The sequence below is a fragment of the Lepidochelys kempii genome, chromosome 2 (assembly GCF_965140285.1).
Source record: "Lepidochelys kempii isolate rLepKem1 chromosome 2, rLepKem1.hap1, whole genome shotgun sequence".
NCBI lineage: Eukaryota > Metazoa > Chordata > Testudines > Cheloniidae > Lepidochelys > Lepidochelys kempii.
The window spans coordinates 99,281,081-99,294,486 of NC_136381.1; the positions used below are offsets into that span (position 1 = coordinate 99,281,081).

At 39.3% G+C, this 13,406-nt stretch overlaps 1 protein-coding gene across 16 annotated transcripts in view; it reads right to left on the minus strand.

Annotated features, from left to right (window-relative positions):
• The window catches only part of NETO1 (neuropilin and tolloid like 1), an 86,191-nt gene that overhangs the window by 16,368 nt on the left and 56,417 nt on the right, over nt 1–13,406 (minus strand). For 14 of the 16 annotated variants that reach the window (XR_013635326.1, XR_013635325.1, XR_013635327.1 and 11 more), the window contains exons 5-7: nt 13,098–13,139; nt 12,862–12,989; nt 5,183–5,411 (exon numbers count right to left, since the gene is read on the minus strand). Coding sequence is in view for 13 of the 16 variants with exons in the window: in XM_073331753.2 (XP_073187854.1) it covers nt 5,183–5,411; nt 12,862–12,989; nt 13,098–13,139 (399 nt within the window). In the remaining 3 variants the exon portion in view is untranslated. Of the gene's footprint in view, nt 1–1,634; nt 2,819–5,182; nt 5,412–12,861; nt 12,990–13,097; nt 13,140–13,406 lie in introns of those variants that run through there. The other 2 variants (XM_078851585.1, XM_078851584.1) reach the window with 1 other exon arrangement.

Below are 13,406 nucleotides of genomic sequence, written 5' to 3' on the forward strand. Positions count from 1 at the left end.
GTTGGATGAAGGAGATTCCCTTATTGGCAAGCATGTCCAGTGCACTCAGGATTATGGATAGAGGGATGGAGTACTAATAAATAGCTGCCAGAAGTAATAAAATGAGCATCTTGTCTGTTGTGCATACAGAGGGATTTTGGGTTATCCATATATCCAGGTTCTGAGAGTCTGCTTTTAGGTTAAAGCGTAGGTGTGGCTTTTCAGAAGCAAAGCTCACTGAAGGGGCTATAGCTCTCTGTAGATAGTATGTCTGTCATTAATCAGGCTGGAGATCACTGTCAGAGTTAAGGTAGGTGAAGTGAACAGTTACTAAGTGGGGAAGGAAACACCTATAATATTTATAAGGATAGTTCAGGGAAGAATAATTTTTCAAGTCTCATCTGAATGTAAAACAAACAGCTTTTTTTTCTTTGTTGTCCTTTCCTTATGCTCCTGTTATTCGGATTTTAAATATAATTTAAAATTCATATTTAAAGTATGCTGCAGTCACTGACTATCACATATAGGAATTATTAAGTACTATTGGGGCATGGTAAAAGGGCATTTTAAAATGAAGTTGTATTTTGAAAGAACACAAAATGGGATTGAACCATAGCCAGATGAATTGAACAGACAGAGCTTAAATGAACAAAACTCAATGATATTTGATACAGCTGATGATTCTACTCACTGAATACTGAGTTAATACTGATGTGTTAAGAGTCTCTGCTACTATTTCCGTCATATTAGAATCAGTCACTGAGTTTTGTTGGTACAATCAATTTAGACTCGCTTTGTATGATACTGTTGCCCTTACTTCCGACACTAGTGTCCAATTGTGATACCATTGTCATTCCTCTGCAGAGCAATAGCAAATGTCCAGGTTCTTGCAGGACAGCTTCCCACTGGAGGAGAAACCAGTGATGTAGAGTTTGGGAATATTCTAAAGCATAAACTTGTTTTAGTTACACATATACACCAGTCCTGGAACACAGGTACTTAAACAGCATTCAGGCAAAGCCTTCTTTCAGATTTCTCTACCTAGAATTAATGCCCAGTTCCCAGGGAGATACTGTGCCTAAAGAATGGATTCTACTGAGAAACTGAGGCAGAAAGCAAATTCTCCTGCTACTTGCAAACCATCAGGACCACTGTCACGACACAAAGCCTTGCATAACAAAAACTAATACCATCATAGAATGTGTTCCAAAGCGTGAACATTGCACTCTAAGAAATGGAACTTGGAAGCTTTGTGTAACAGTGCCATTTGGTGACACCTATCGTAATATGTAAGAACATTTACTTTGCCACTCTTTCATAATTGTATTTTGTCTATGCACATGTGAAATAAATACTACTAATAATGTGAAACCCTTACTAAACTCCACTACGAATACCACCATGGACATTTCAGAGCCCAGTTCAATAAGGCGGGAGGAGGAGGAGCAGCAAAGTGGGAGCGAGGGTGCTGAGATGGAGCACTCCAGACAGGAAGGTTGAGTATGATAACAGGACATACACGAATCTGTGATTGTACCATTCCCCACCCCACCCCCTTTCCCTTTCTGTTTCCCAAGCAGTTGTGTTTCTTTTCAATAAATGGATTTTTTTGGCTTTGAAAACATTCTTTATTATTGCATAAAGTAAAAGATACCTTACCCCAGGAAAGAAATAGGCACTGCAAGTCAGCGTAGCAAACACAGATTCCTACTAACATTGGATCCACTGCACTTCACTCCCATGCAGGGCACCAGACATTACTGGTGGCTTTCAGCCTTAAATTGCTCCCTTAAGGCAACCCTAATCCTTGTAGCCCAGCGCTGGGCCCCTCTAATAGCCCTGTTCTCTGGCTGTTCAAATTCAGCCTCCAGGTGTTGAACCTCCGATTTCCATGCCTGAGTGAATTGTTCACCCTTCCCTTTACAAATGTTATGGAGGGTACAGCACACGGATATAACCGCGGGGATGCTGTCATCGGCCAGGTCCAGCTTCCCATACAGAGAATGCCAGCAGCCCTTTAAACGGACAAAAGCACAATCCACAGTCTTTCTGCACCGCCTCAGCCTGTTGTTGAACCGCTCCTTGCTGCTGTCAAGGCTCCCTGTGTAGGGTTTCATGAGCCACGGCATTAAAGGGTAAGCGGGGTCTCCAAGGATCACAAAGGGCATTTCGACTTCCCCTATGGTGATCTCCTGGTCTGGGAAAAGAGTCCCGGCTTGCAGCTTCCTGAACAGGCCAGTGTTCCGAAAGATGCATATGTCATGCACCTTTCCAGGCCAGCCTGCGTTATTGTCAATGAAAGACCCAAGGTGATCCACAAGCACCTGGAGAACCATAGAGAAATACCCCTTCTGATTAACGTACTCAGAGGCTAAGTGGGCTGGTGCCAGAATTGGAATATGTGTGCCATCTATCGCCCCTCCACAGTTAGGGAAACACATTTGTGCAAAGCCATCCACAATGTCATGCACATTACCCAGAGTCACGGATCTTCTGAGCAGGATGCGATTAATAGCCCTGCAAAGTTGCATCAACATGATTCCAACGGTCGACTTCCCCACTCCAAACTGGTTAGCAACCGATAGGTAGCTGTCTGGACTTGCCAGCTTCAAGACTTCAATAGCCACCCGCTTCTCCACCGTCAGGGCAGCTCTCAATCTCGTGTCCTTGTGCCGCAGGGTGGGAGCGAGCTCCTCACACAGTCCTGTGAAAGTGGCTTTTCTCATCCGAAAGTTCTGCAGCCACTGATCGTCATCCCAGACTTGCATGACGATGTGATCCCACCACTCAATGCTTGTTTTCCGAGTCCAAAAGTGGCATTCCATGGTGGTGAGCATGTCTGTGAATGCCATAAGCAAACTCGTGTCATATGCGTTACTCGAGTCGACATTATTGTTGGAGCCCTCACTGTCACTTTGGATCATAAGGAATAACTCAACTGCCAAATGTGACGTGCTGGCAAGACTTGTCAGCATACTCCTTAGCAGTTCGGGCTCCGTTCCCGCAGACCGAAAGGGAAGACAGAGCGCGCAGTACAAAAAACATTGAAAGATGGCGCCAAATGTGGACGGAAGCTGGGATTGCTGGGATGCAAACCAATGTATCACGGGGCTTTGAGACAGGACCCAGAATGCCCAGGACCCGCCGCCCCCTTCCCACAAACCACAGCACCAGAATGGGAAGAGGTGCTCTGTGGGATAGCTGCCCATAATGCACCGCTCCCAATGCTGCTGCAAGTGTCACAAATGTGGCCACGCCAGTGCGCTTGTTCCTGTCAGTGTGGACAGACTGCAGCGCTTTCCCTACTGAGCTCTCCAAAGGCTGGCTTAATCAAAGCACTCTACATCTGCAAGTGTAGCCATGTCCTCATATATCTGCTTTAACTTTGAACTCAGACACACAGCAATAATCTTCTATGTCCATAATCATCTCTGGACAACTGATGTGGTAGATGCTTCTGATGGCAGAATTTAGCCTTTAATGTGTGCTAAGATTTTAACATGTCAGTGACAGTTTAGAGGAAATTAACCAGTTAATGTGACATGGAAAAATTTTCATCTGTCCTGCCAGAATATGGTTTAACACATGATGTTTATTATAAAGCGGCTATTCACCAGCTGTTGTTGGGTATGTTTTGGTTTGGGCGGGGTGGAGGGGGTTTGGCTGAATAACGTTTACAGAACTGTTTCCAGGTTTCATGGAATACACATTTTAAAAAATAGTTTTCCATGGATATGATTGAATTTTGAATTTCAAAGCCTTGTAAACATATATTTGCTCAAATCTTGGTCATAAGTTGATGATCGTATGCATTACTCTTTGGGTCTTTAGAGGCAGTGAATCCTCAATGCCTATTTCTCGGTTTCTAAGGTAACAGAGACAGATTTTTTTTTCTTTTTTCCAATCAATCAGACTTTGAATATTCAAGACTTCTCCAGACAAGGAAAAAAAGCAAAAAAACAGTATAATCTCAACAGAGGATTCTCCCTATATTTTACACACGGGCTTGATTTATAGACAAGAGAAACACAAACTACCCTTAAAACTGCAATGTGAGAGAACTGTGACAAACATAGTTGCAGGTCAGTAGAGCGTCAAGAATATTTAATCAGAGTCAAACTAAGGAATTACAAAAGCGCACCTCTACAGTCTCATTGTTTCATCATAGCATACATACAGAATGCAGATGAAGAATATATCTGATGGGATTATGCACACATTCTAGTCACTGATGGCATTCTGGTAAACCAAATCTTTTTATTTGTGGAACTCTGTCTATCTGCCTACAAGTTATTGCTATTGCCTATATTTGTGTTACCTACCCCTTCCTCCCCAGGACACTTATTACTTACTTCACTGTACTGTACATCAGTTGCAAGATGCATAGCACTAAAGATTATATGTTTAAATATAACAATAATCATTGTTCATAAATAAATAAACATATAGTCCTTTCCTAAAAAACAACCATGTTATTTTCATTAAACAAAAACATATGCTTTTATCACAACTGGTTTAAATTAATCATTTTTGGCAGCTGGCAGTGTTGACTGTATTTTCCTCTTACTCTGAGTGCAGGAGTTGTTGCTGTTTTTAGTCTACAGATTAAACAAGAGGTTGCCAAAAATGATTATTATTCAAATTTAGGTTTTTGTATCTTTTATAAACCATAACTTCATGTAAAGTTTCTGGATAACTTCTATGGTTACTAAAAAATTAAATAAAAGAATTTAAACCATCATCCCTTACTTAACAGGAATGATGTACCTGCTTATTAATATACACACATCATCTAGTGATAAAATAATCATATTGCAGTTCTCCAGTGCCCTTCATCTTAATATCTCAAAGCACTTTGTAAACAGTCAGTGATTAGGCCTCACAGAAACCTCTGTTCAGTTTGATCACCCTCACCTTAAATAAATGGAAACTGAGGTGGACAGAGGTTAAGAGACTTGCTCGAGGCCATAGAACAATTGAGTGTTAGAACTGATATCCAGACCTTCTGCTTCCCAGTCCTGTCGTCTAACCACTGTCTCACAAATCATCACACAGTGTAACATATGAAATAAAAACCTGGCTTGTGATTTTAATAGCTTGTTAAGGAACTTCTTTCAGTTCTTACTCTGTATGAAGAAAGCGTCATTAACAGTTTATGAGATATCATTTGACATATTGAAAGATAGAGTGCTTAGAGTCTTACGTTCTTGGAAAGATGTGAAGAGCATCTGGAATCGGCTGTTTCGACTGCCTTCATCTGCCCACATGCGGATTACCCCAAGACCTGTACGCAGCATCACATCATTAGCAACAGTGCTACAAAATTTAGCTTTTAAATCCTCCACTGAGCTACTTCCATCATAGACAGCCACAAAATTCCTTTTGCATTCATTTGAATTCTGCATTTCATAGTCCAAGAATCGTAAATAGATCTACAAAAGAACAACAACAATAAAAGAACTGTATAAACCAAAACAGGAACAAGAACAATTAAACAGCACTTTTCCCTGTGGTGACAAATAGACACTTGAACTATAATCAGATCACCATCTTTTTGCTTTTAGAGGTGACAAAACACAGGCCACTTTTATTGTTTTTTCATCAATACACTAACTGAGTACTGTTTATTCTTCATCACATTTTGCCTTGTTCTAAAGTCTAGTCCAAAGGAGGTCCAAATGCTTCTTTTCTTCCCTATTCTGAGACCCCGAGCTTCCAATTTAAACTCCTAAATGTATCCCTTTTTGGAGAAGCAAGTGTGTCCTCTAATCACCCAGCCTGATGACAGGTCAGAAACTTCTTCCTGTACTGACACAATATTGCTCAATTACTCACCCAGCCAGAAGAATAATAAGGCAAATACTTGCAGCTCCCTCCAGACAGTCAATGTGTGTCATCCTTGTGACATAGCTAAGCTCCACTGACTCAGGAAGTGAGAATCGAGAAGCCATTCAGAACCCAAACATTAATCTCTTCATGTTTCCTCAAGCAGTCTGGCCACCATCTCGGTCTTTATCAACAAAGCCCTTATCATTAAGTCAACAGGGATGAAACCAACCGTATTTCAGAGAAATTAAGCTAAAACCCTATGAGTCTTTAATAAAAAAATATTTTTTTTCTGAAATTTTAAGCCATCTTATCAAATGTAACTAAAATAATTATCCTGGCTAGAGAATCCAGTAAAACAGTTTATTCATTTTAAGGAAAACTTATTCTCAATTAAAATCTATATGACCTCCATTAGAGGAAGCCATATTACTGATTTGAGAGCCTTTCCTAATAAATTAAAGCAAAATCAAACATACCAGTGTTACAGAGAGTAAATCAGAGGTTAGGCAGGCACATGATATACAATTAGACCATAAAGGATAAGCAGCACACCTTAGGAAAATATTGAAGAAAGCTAAATTACAGAGAAAAAAAATCAATCAATCTATACATCTATACATGTATTTGAACCCAATGATTGAATGTATCCCAAAGCTGCATCTTTACTTCGAAACAAAAAACAAAAATAAAACCCCATCCAACTGACGTAGTAATCAGCATTACTTCTCCCTCCAATGAACTTTCTGCACAAAAAAATCTTGACTTCAAATAGTTCTTCCTATGAAAAGACAGAAGGGGAAGAGCACAATCTCTCTATTTTTGTGGCTTTGAGAAAGTATATAAGCACTACTCCTCCCAGACAATATGGAGGAATCTAGATGTCATGACACTCATGTTTCAAAACTCCTACTGCTTAGAATGAATGGGCACTATTGTACAGCCTGCCACTTCACAGTGTATATTTCCAAATTACCTATTAAATTTTTAGATACAGCATTGAATCCATTGGTACTTTTTATCCCTGACAAGTAGTCTCTCTTTAGAGAATGCTATGAATAGGATTTGTGATAATCAAGCCAGAGCATGAAAATAGGGTTGCTTGATTTCATTATGTTCATCTAGTCCTTATTTTAATAATATTGTGCATTATTTTTTATTTACATAGTATGTTTCACCCCAGGTTTTAAAGATGGTTTACAAACATTAATTGAAAGCCACAACACTCTTGTGAATGTTAACATTCTCATTTTACAAATGAGGAAACCGGGTCACAGAGCAGGTAAGTGACCAAAGTAACAGTGTATCAGTAGCAGAACTATGAGCCAGAAATCCTGACCTCCAATCCCATTCTCTAGCTACTAGCTCAAGCTCTTTCCCAGTGGATGTACTGGAGTAGTCATACACTGATGAGCATGACTGAGAGGGTTATATTCCAACCAAATTGCTCTAATGTGATTTTTACTCCTGAACAGTTTAGAGGATTTTATAAGAAACCATAAGTTGAAGAGACTTAAGTTGTGTTGATCTATACAAGTGGAACATGTTGTTTTTATCCATAAACTCTTCTGTCTGCAAAATGTTATTTCATTGAGTTCTATCTACAGTACTGTACTTAGCATGTAACACACACAATTAAGAGTTGAAGCTGACAGAAGAATTATTACACTGTTCTTTTTCGTGTGTTGTCAAACTTTCCTCACCGTACTGACCTTTTTAAAGGCACATTGTCTTGGAGACCACCTCTGCTATCACTCATGAGTATATATAATTCATCCCTGGGGCATCTATAGCAATTACTTACATAGCAAAGTAGAAATTAGGAACCATTTATGTATAAAAAGTGTATTTTTTAAAAGTTAATCTGTGTTTTGCTTTTACTGTCACCTCTCTTACTATCTGTTCTGTTCCTCTCTCTTTCCCCGGCTACCTTCTCCTGCACATGAATGCTGCCCAAACACTCATCCTCTTCTCCCTCTGGTCCTCAACTTCTTCATTCTCCTCCTACTTCCTCCCTCACCCCAACTACCCCAGATGTTCCTCTGTTACTGACAGCTTGTTTCTCTAGTCCCATAGGAGATTCCAGTCCTCACAGTAGCTCCTAATTCCTCTCCTCCACTTCTTAAATAGCATTAGCCCCTGATACAGACTACTTTGTATCCAGTAGTCTTTTACAAGCTCCAGGCTTCTCTTTGCTGGGAAGATTCGGTATATCTGTAGGAGGAGCTGGAAACAAGCAAGAGAGTCTCCAACGAGCACTCACCCAGATCTGTACAGGCCACCAGCAGATGACTGTGAATTCTAGGCAATTACTTTTCTTTTAAAGGGCCAGATTGTGAGTGTCTCCTGGCATTCCTATGGAGCAGGGAGAGGCAAACTAGAATATTTCCTCTTCCTTGCATCATTGTGCAGGGCCTCTTCACAGTAGCAGCCCATATGCTCGGGGAAGCATATGCCCCTGCCAAAGCAAGACTCTGAAAAAAGGGGTGGGTGGGAAAGACAGGGTCATGCCACTTCTGTACTGATGGCTCATATGCTGTGGAGTACAGTCTGTCACATTCTACTGAATAGAGCAGATTGCTCATTCCCTGTGCGCAAGGAGAAGCACAACAGACATTGAAGCAAATCCCCGCCCCCCAGTGCTCGTCCTGCACTAGTGCAGCTCTGCATAACATCCTGCGCTAGATGGAGACATAAATGTTTATCTTACTTTCCTATGCTCCTTAGATGGGCACTGTGGTTACAAGTTATGGTAAAGGGGGATGGCGGAATACATGGCTTTTTCTGAGGTCAGCCCCAACATCATACCGTGATCTGGCATTTGTGACAAGCAGTGTCACCCACATCCTCTCCTGGGGACTGCAACCAGTGTTTTACCAATATACCAGTTCTCGAGAAAGTGTGGAGTATGGATCTACTCTCACATGTGGATCTCTGATAGGGAACCCCAGAGGGCCTTCACCACTTCATTGAAGTTAATTACTATATTTATACCCCAACTGCACTCTCCACAAGGAAGGAGCATTTGAAAGTATGGCTGAATCTTTCATGCCAACTACTCTCCCATTCCAAAAAACACACAAATGCATTATTCTAAAAGCTGAATAATAATAGTAAGACTAGTTTAGGGGTAACAGCTTTCATTCCTGACAAAATAAATCCGGGGCAATTTTCATCACTTTTACTTAATACCATGCTCACACTATATTGTTAACACTCGGTGCAATTTATTCATCCATTCACTATCGTCATTCACTTCACACATTCCTCTTTATTTCTGCAGGCTTCTGTTTTGAAGACCTCCGGTGGTCTACCACCCTTTAACCTTATAAAACAGTAGCCTATTTCTGAAAGTAGGTTAATATGAGAGCAGACAAGGAACAAACAGGATGATAATGTGGATTTTCACCTCCCCATTGTTTGCAAACAAGCCAACAGTCTGAAGTTCATAAATAAAATATATTTGTTTCCTAGTCCCAATTCTATTTTCACACAGTTTGGTATAGTAAATATAGATTTGTCAGAACTCAGCATTGATGCATTGGATTCAAATAATTAGCGTAAACCTGTGTGTCAAGCGTGCAAAAGAAAGAGAGCTGCTCCAGAACCAAAATGTAGATTTGTACATTCAAGCCAAGGAAGACCTGATCCTGTCAGTTTCCATGTACTCACAACTCTCAGTGATCATCACAGGAGTTGAGTGCATTCAGAACGTCACATAAGGAAACCAAGCCTTGATCCAAAGCGTATTGAAATCAATCAGTGCCTTTCATTTGACTTCAGTTGGGTTTGGATCAGTCCCACAATGCTTCACGAGATCAAAGACCTAATTCAGTGCATTACTAAAAATTGAATCACAATGAAAAGGACTCTGACAACTTGGTATCTGGTCAGCTAAAAAAAAAAAAAAGAGCTAAAAGTAATCTCAGGTACTATACCACCTGCTCCTTCATGCCTCTGCTAATTTTTGTAGTTTTATCATTATATATTCCTATATTTCTCTAACCTGATGATGTGTGAAACACCCACACAAATAGTGGAAGCTGACTAACAAACTGATTATGCTGGAAGAAAGAGTAAAACTGACTGTGCTGTCTAATTCACAATGCTCATGATCGAAAACCCAAGTTTACTGAACTTTGGGTCAGGCTTAAAGTGATCCAACTTAAAATGAGAGCATTTTTTCTAATCTCATTTATTCTGATGTTAAGTGCTATTTGTAATGCCAGTACATAAGAGACTTTCACACAAAAGTTAACTGAGTCCTTTAAAATAAATGTAAGGCCTGTTCTAGCCCCCATTCAGGTCTTTGGGAGTTTTGCCACTGATTTCAATGTGGAATAACTGAGTTGCTAGCATTTGAAGTAAGCACTTGCACATGACCATATTCAGTATTAGGAGGTCTTTCTTATTTAACTATACCATATACTATAAAGTAGAAACATAACCACGGTATCTTCTTTTTCCACATTTATGTCAGAAAATTTCAGTGAAACCCTTTTCTTCAAACCACCAATTCCACATTATACTGGGGGGGTGGGGAGCAAAGGACCAGCACAGTTTTAGAGCATTCGTTTTTACAGAGCTTTGAGATGCCGCTGCAAATGCCAATGCTATTACCAACAAAAATGATAAAGCTTCACTGTAGCTGTGGCATATATAATTTATATCCCCGATCTCATTGTGGTTTAAATAATTGTCTCGTCACCTTTCAGGTTTGTATTTTTATCATAATAATGAAAAACGAAATGCTGGTTAAATTGTACTATTTTTTATTTAGCTTTGAAATTAACGAAAAGCTCTGACTGACTATATTAAAGGAAAAGAAAGATTGTAAACTGTGAATAATATATAACTTCAGTAAAACAGTCAGATTATAATCTCTTCATTGTGAATCACTTTTGATGAGTTCTTCTTTTTTAATCATTCACCAAAAGTTTGAGCTGACAATGTGATTGATGAGGCAGGTTAGGAAAAGCTTCAAACCACTTCCCAGAATAACTGCCTTAATACTTGTGTGCAAAAAATCAGTTCTTTATAAGGCACCAAAACAAAGCACATAATAAAGAAAGGATTTGTTCAACTGCCAAGAATAATGTGTGTGAAAGAAAAGCTCCTTTCGCTCTAGATCTGACTTCAAAATCCTGTTCACCTGGACCCCTGCTGCAGCTAATTCCCCTGGTGCCTAGGTGGTGTAGGTAGGCCTATGCCACCCTCCTGTGCAGCTCCTGGAATAGGAACATATCAAGGATGAGGAGGGGTGCGTGGCTGGCACACTTTGCATTCTGGCTATTCCAAACTGTGGAACAGAACAAAGACATCTGTGCAAAGCTGTTATAAATCAGAGCAGCACTGGGCGCTGCCCTAACTTATTCTGCAGGCTATGCCAGCTCCAGAAGCAGCCCAGAATTAGGGAAGCATAAATGTTGGTTTTTTTGCTGATACACCTATCAATAACTAATTTTGCAGTATGGTGCAATAATCGTTTTCAGTCTACACATTCAACATCGGTCATAGCTCTTTATTCTAGCAGAGAATGGGAATCCCGTCTATTTAGTGGAAAGCCTGTATTTATATTGCAATTATATGAAAGTAATCTAATAAATAGGAGCTTAAAGTAGGTATTTGCAATAATCCTGTTCTATCCTTTGCCACACAACATTCCACATTTCCTTCAAACTTTCACTGAATAGAGAAATGCTGCCACAAATCTGTCATCTCATGTTATGTAACTCTCAGGCACCTTTTCCTTTTGGGTACTGAATGCCAAAATGTTATAAAAGATAGGCACATTCTGTTCATTCTGCTCTGTAATAACACACAAAATGATTTATCACCCAGCTTTCTAAAGTTGGTGTGCACACAGACTCTAGTTTGCAAAGCCTGGACTCTGAGGCAGTTCTGCCGAGGGGGTAGTGCCCTCACGTCACTGGTAAAAAAACATTTTTTGAACATCAACTGCTGCGCTGCCTTTAGAAAATGTGTGTGGAAATAGGTGAGGAGCGCAAAGTTATTCCACTCCGGAAGAGAGGAGAAATGGTGTGCTATCCATCTGTAATTAATCCAAGTGTTCATTGCGGAGTAAAGCTGCAAAAATAATGTATTTTTCACTTGGTGGCTGAAATATAAAACCAAAAAAAAAAAAATGTTTCTGGTCAAACCCTAACTGAAATTTTTATTACTATTTTGTTTCATTTTAATCATTTTTTAAAAATAAAACTAGCTAAATTTCAAAATGAAACATTGGCTTGAAACTAAAAGTCAAGATGTTTCATTTCAAAAACATTAAAATGAAACATTTTGACTGAAAAAAAGTCATCAAAACTATCAGTTGAATTCAATCTAAATTTCTGAATATTTTTGTTGATCTCAAACTGGGTGAAAAAACGATTTATCTGAAAAAATTTGCCCAACTTTACTGAGCTGGCCCTGGACAAATGAGACACTATAATAAAACCAAAGAAGGGAACGATTAGATTAAGGGGAAATATCCCTTTGCTATACTCTATTGAAGAAACAATGACAAAAACTTTGACAACTACGGAGGAAAAATAAGAATGGGGAGTCTATTCATCAGTGGGACACTCTCAGAAGTATAGGGCCCAGATTAAAGATATATGAATTTACCGTGGCTCTGTTTTCACTAATTTCCAGGATGACAAACAGAAGATGATACTATTGGATTTGGCAATGTTTTTTAAACATTTCATATACTGGACACATGATCTTAGTGTCAACATAAAGATGGGGAGTAAAATATGGAAAATAAAGGGATACATCACCTCACAGTTAACAAGATTTGCTGATTCTTTGAAGCTCAGAGCAAAGATGTGTTGGAGAAAATTACCCATTATGCTGCCCACATTGTTATTTATAGCAAATGAAGGTTACTGTGACAGCAAGGTGATATATCACATTCCAACACTGAAGAAAAATAATAGTTTAAAAGTTCAACACTGCAAAATTGCTAAGCAAAACTCGTGTGTACAAAAAAAAATACACCATATTTGTATTCTTAAATTAAGTGCCAAATCAGTGAGTAGATGCAGGACTGACCTTGGATCGTGGTGGTGCTCGGATGTACCATTTACAGTCAACTGCCTCCATATCAGAAGCTTTTCCTTCCTTCACAATTTGCACAGATTCCACAATTCCTTCAGGTCCTCCCATCTCAAACTCACAAACTGAATAACAAAATACCACAAAAATGAAACCTGAACAGCAAGCAAAAAATATTTTCTACAGCAGAAGGCAAAGGCCTCCAAGTTTTATGAAATATCTAGCATACCAACCTGGCAATGGTTTCAAAACTCCCAGGTCCTTAAAGTCCGGATCTTAAAAATTTAGAAAGGAGAAAATCAATATTCAATATTTTGTTATAACATTTAGTTGAGTAGAATATTACAGGCAATTGTGGGAGAATATCTATACACTTATTTCCCAGAAATTTTTAAAGACCACAGCAACAATTGATAATGCAAAACATGTTGCCATTTTACTATTAAGCTCTTTTTATTTTCCATTATGAAAATCTGCTACGGTCATAATTGTCTTTGTCTCCATCCCTATTTCTTATTACTGAACACAAAAGATGTTTTCAG